The sequence below is a fragment of the Glycine soja genome, chromosome 17 (genome assembly GCF_004193775.1).
Source record: "Glycine soja cultivar W05 chromosome 17, ASM419377v2, whole genome shotgun sequence".
Classification (NCBI taxonomy): Eukaryota; Viridiplantae; Streptophyta; class Magnoliopsida; order Fabales; family Fabaceae; genus Glycine; species Glycine soja.
In genome coordinates this window covers 9,057,917-9,063,696 of record NC_041018.1, presented here as the reverse complement: position 1 = coordinate 9,063,696, position 5,780 = coordinate 9,057,917, and the positions used below count along the sequence as shown (strand labels likewise).

The window sequence follows — 5,780 nt, the reverse complement described above, 5'->3', positions numbered from 1 at the left end:
TTTGATAAAAATAAGTTGTTATCTATTTTAACGTTCTGTTTGTCAAGTCAAATTTAGCATGTGAATTAAAAAATTAAAATAATAATTAAATCTCTTATTTCTCCTCCAAAATAAATGTTAAGGACTTAAAATTAAGAGAAGAAGAAATGGGTATTAAAAAGATTCAAAACATACGGATTGAAAATCTCTATGTTTTGAATTTTTTTAAAATAATTTTTTATATTATTTTATTTATAAAATTTGATAATTAAAAAAGTTTGATATTTAATTGGATATTGTATTTAGATGTTTATTATAATAATTAATAGTTAAATAAATTTGATATATGATTGAATGATATATTTGGATGTTTATTATAATGATTGAAAATTAAAAAAATATGATATTTAATTGAATGATGTATTTAGATGTTTATTACAGTAATTCATAATTAAATAAATTTGGTATTTTTTTACATATATAATTTTTTATTAAACCTATGATTTTTATTTATAATTTATATATGTAAATAAATAAATTATTAGATAAAAATTAATTATCATAAAATTTATTATGTAAATTTACATGTGCATTAAATACACATTAGAAATTTTAGTATTATATATAACGACATTAATTATTTTATAATATAATTAGTTTATTAGCTTAATTGATTAGAGTGTTGTGCTAACACAATATAATTAGTTTATTAGCTTAATTGATTAGAGTGTTGTGCTAACACAAAAATCACATGTTCTGCTTGGATCATTAATTTTAAAATTATATTTTTAAAAAAATAAAATTCTTTGAGTCTCGTACGGATTGACAATCCATAAACTTAATATGGATTGTTGATGTGTAAACCTTATAGGAATCCATGTTATGCTGGGTGTACCAGCAAAACTCCTGAGTGCCCCTAGTAGTTCCCGCAACCAACATGTGCACACCCAAAGGATAAGAATGGGCTAGTACCTTTACACATCCACTCATGCTTAGTGGGCCTGATCCAAGCCGAAAATCCACTCGCCTTTGTTGCCCCCAAAACCTTTCTTTCTGCTTCTCCCATCCATCGCTTCTGGAATCTCGTCATAGTTCTTTCAGTTGCCATATACCCTCTCTCTTTACCTCTCAGACACTACAAGGTTCGTCTTTTTCCCATGTTTTAATTTTTAATTTTATTTCTAGCATTTTGTGCCCCAAGTATCCATTTTCTTTCTTTCATTATTTTCGATTCTTAGATAATTTTTGTTTTGTTACTTATACATCTCACTAGAAGAAGATTAATGATTTTAATTTGCAAAACCTCGCATTATATATCGATTAGGGATTTTTATTAGAAACACTCATGATTAGGTTTGCTGCCACGGTTTCTGCACAATTGTATTAGAATCAACATGACTAGGATGTTTGTATGAATTGCTAGCTATGTACTTAATTCAATTGCTAGATTTTCATATGCTTGTTGTGGAATTTTATGTTTCTATAACCCTTTCAAGGTCTAGTTCAGTGTGTTCCTGAATGTTAATCATAGCTTGTTGTTGGTTTTTCCCTTCTTGAGAACTCAGAAGCCATGAAGGTGCGGTCATCTGTGAAGAAGATGTGTGAATTTTGTCAGATAGTTAAGCGCCGGGGACGAATCTATGTGATTTGCTCTGGGAACCCTAAGCACAAGCAACGACAGGGCATGGCAACATTTGCAAGTGAAGGCCCATCTCGACCAGTGTATGTGTTTTTCTTTTTCCTGGTTTTGAATTGCCATATGGTGTGGAGAAATTGTAGAACCAACACTAACTATTGTTTTTAGGGATACAACAACAACAACGCCTTATCCCACTAATGTTTTTAGGGATATCGTATTTTAACTCAATCTTAGTTTTCTTGCAAGAGGAGTATTAACAAGTAACAATACACTCTTCTTAACCCTATATTCAACATGCTCTTTGTTATTGAGGGAATTACATGTTATGTCGGTCCTACTAATTAACCTGGATTTGCACTCTATTTACTAGTGCGCACATGCTACTTGCCCAATAGTAGAAAAGTTTAATTAATATTTTCTGTTAGTGTTAAAAAATTTCTACGTTCAATCAATCAGAAGTTATGGTAGATATTACTTTTAAGATGGTTATTGTAATAGTCAACAAACTCATCATACATGACTATTTGTGATTGAATGACAATGTGAAATCATTTTACATGGTTAGTGCATAGACTATTTTCAACATAGAAGAGTGTTGCCAGCATTTCTTCTGTTCTCCACGGTTTCTGCCATAACTTCTGATTGATTGATTGATTGTAGTTGCCAGCATTTCTTCTGTTCTCCAAATTCAATTTGCCATGGAAATACACTGGGGCAAATTCTATCGTTGATCTGCATGAATTTTCTTCTACTTTGCTCATTTTCATTCTGTCATAGAGATGACTAATTTAGTTTGATATGCTATTATTAACTTGAGAATATCCAAATGCTGCTCTACTTTATTATGTTTCCTGTGATCTTATTATCTTAATATAATACCTATTGATTTCTGGTAACTTGAGTGGCTGAACTTTGAAATCATTTCAGGACCTCGGAAACAAGTAGCTGGAAGATGGGGATAAAGCCTGCTCAAATTGCGCGACCAGGTCTGATTTCTAATACCCCTCAAAGGCACAGCTTGTCTATGTTGTATGGATGGAGGGTGGGATTGGCCTCTATTCTGTCTATGAAGTAGCAAAAATAATTAGTAACCTCGAACATTACGAGTAATAAGTGCGAAGAGATTGATAATCAACGGTTATGGATTGAGGCCTCCATCTTGCTCTTGCCTTTCTTTGTATTGGTTGATGAAGATTTTTTCAAACTTTTTTTTTGTTTTGTGTGATATTTGATTTACATCACTCGGGGATTTTGTTTCTCCGTTAAAAATATGGTCAACAGATTGTAACCTCGTAGTAGATTTGGTGTTCACTGTTAAGTGAATCAGCGGAGCACAATCGGTAGCGCCCTCCTCCTTATTATCTATCACTTGACCAAAAGATGAGAATTTTTTGCAACGTATTATAATCTATTATATCTATATATTACGCAGCTTTTGCTACCAAGTACATCACTCTCAATATAGGCGCATTTCAGTTAGTCATAATGATCGTAATTGTTTGACATGGTAGATAATGGGTTGGAGCTACAAACAGTGACTAAAAGTAGACATCAAAATTAGATTCGACTGGGCTAGTTTGACCGATTGAAATAGAAACCGGTTAAGTCGCTGATTCAATCTAAATAAATTGGTAGAGCAGAAAATTGGTTAAAACAGGGTAAAAATTGGTTGTGGAAAATCGGTTTCAACCATTTTATATATATTTTTTTAGCTTTATTCTAGATTGATTTTTAAATTTTTAAAATGACTGAAGCTTTATGTTTTACTTAACTTTTTATAATCTTATGTTAATTAATAAATATATACTTGATCATTGCTAGTTTGACGTCAATTTAACTTTGGTGAAACGCATGAATGTAAATTAATTTCTTTACATCAGTATCCGATTAAGTTTTAATAACATTGGAGAAGATGTATATCAGATATTGGTGCTATGGTTTTATTGATGCTAATAACTTGCTGCTATGATTTGATCAGCTTGTGATCCTGGTCCTGGGCGGAAAATTGATTCTTGATATGTTCACTTTACAACTGCAACAATTTATATCATATTTTAGTTATAAAATATCTCTAAAAATTTCTGAAAACTTAAATAGAATAAAATGATACTTTTTAATTAAAAGTGAATTGAAAGAAGGATCTTATTAACTTTAATATTAATATATATTTTTTCTTTTTAAAAAAAATCCGAATCTCATATCTACTAGTATAGTATTACTCCAAGTCTTTATTATTTCTATTCTTTTTTAAAATTCCAAGGAAAAAATTTGGAAGTGTTTTTCAATTTATGTAGCATCTTTTACTACAGGAGTCAATGGACCAAGGTGGAGGCGAATTTGTCCTTCGAGGAAGAATCCTCCATCCATCTATTCAATTGTGCATATCACCTGCTATAATTTCAAACAAAGGATGATAATTAAATTTAGATTTAATAGAAGTATGTGTAAAAAACCATTCATAAAGAGGGTCTTACCTGTTAAATTAGTAGATCCTAATGTAGGTATTTTGAAAACAAATATAGAGGTGAGTCCAGGTTTGTACAGCTTAATACTACTATCTAGTTCATCTCATACTCGAACATGTAATTTTAAATAAAAAAAACTATGTATACATATGAGTAGAGAACATAACCGTCAAGACTCGAGTGGAAAAATATAAGAAAATTTTAATGTCAAGATACATGTTTTTGGTTGAGTTTGTTTAAGTTAATTTCTTAAAAAAAAATACTTATTTTATTAAAATAAGTAATTTTATACTTTTCTGATATGTTTGTCTAAACTGATTTTAAAGTTGCTTTATTAACTTTAAATAAACTCATTCTTTGAATGTATTTATTTGGCATATGTTCAAAATTACGGAAGTACTTTTGGTTAGTAGCCATAATTTTAATTTACAATCTAGTCAAATTATTCGCTGGTGTATTAATTCTTTTTAACGGTACATCGTTGTATTAATTATTTTAGCATGTTAAAAAAAATTAGGGAATCCAATGTACCCCAATGTGGCCGAACCTAATTGCAAGAATTAAACTTATGATTTTTATTAACGCAACACTCTAATCAACTGAGCTAATGAACCAATTACATATAAAATAATCAATGTTGTTATAGATAACATTAAAATTTCTAATATATATTTAATGTGCATATAAATTTAAATAATAAATTTTCTAACAATTAATTTTGATATAACTCATACGAATTATTTAATTCGTATATTTTTTTAAAATAAAAAATATTTATTATTACAAAATTTAATATATATTAAATTTTATAATAGTAAAATTTTTTTAATGCACAAATGAGTAATTTAACATATTAATAATTAAAAAAAATAAAACTTTAAGAAAATAAAAAGAAAAAACCAAAAAACCAATATTGATGAACTTCATCCGTATAAATCATACGGATGAACTTGATTTGTATGATTTATACAGATGAAGTTCATCCGTATAAACAATACGGATCAACTTGATCCGTATGTTTTATACAGATGAACTTCATATTTACGAATCAACTTCATCCATATAATTCATACTGATCCGTATGTGAAAAATTTGCTTACGGATCACCACTCAGCCAGAAAAAACAACTTAAAAAGTAACAACGAGTCAAGGATATTTTGGACATTAATAAAAAATGTTGGGTGCACCTAGCAACACCCATCATTTGTATGAGTGTCAACGTAATGAATAAACTTTTGACATCAGTGTTGTGTGTATAGTTATTGGATCCGGTTAAGATTTATGAAACCTATCTATCAGTTATTTTTTTTTTTCGTTGAAAAAAAGATTTAGGGGTATGAAAAAGAAAAAGAAAAAACTATTTATAGTATATTAATGTAAAGTTCATAATAAGTTTTATAAATAAAAAGTAAAAAAAAATGAAAAAGAAATGAACCACACTGCAAGACATTAAATTCGCCAACTCGCCATTTCTTACTAATTGAGTTGCTCGCCTGCCCCCAATAAAACTATTTATGTTTTTATTTACCTGACCCATTCATTCACGTACAAAGTTTGCATGAAATGATATATTTCCATTTAACCGTGTTAATGATTAAGCTCTGTTCGATTGATTATTATAAATGTTTCAAACCAGGATTACAGGCGGGTCGCAATTGATTACTATATATTTCCACTTAAGCTTTAATGATTAAGCT

At 29.2% G+C, this 5,780-nt stretch overlaps 1 protein-coding gene across 2 annotated transcripts; it reads left to right on the top strand.

Annotated features, from left to right (window-relative positions):
- The first annotated feature begins 967 nt into the window (after positions 1 to 967).
- On the top strand, positions 968 to 3,063 carry LOC114392370. Of its 2 annotated transcripts, none has more exons than XM_028353488.1 (3): positions 968 to 1,121; positions 1,545 to 1,701; positions 2,546 to 3,063. In XM_028353488.1, exons 1-3 carry the CDS (start codon positions 968 to 970, stop codon positions 2,691 to 2,693), a joined length of 459 nt encoding a protein of 152 aa, XP_028209289.1. In that variant the 3' UTR covers positions 2,694 to 3,063. The 2 variants fall into 2 exon arrangements, with proteins under 2 accessions (XP_028209289.1, XP_028209290.1); XM_028353489.1 differs by having other exon boundaries at positions 1,035 to 1,121; positions 1,538 to 1,701.
- Positions 3,064 to 5,780: the final 2,717 nt, after the last annotated feature.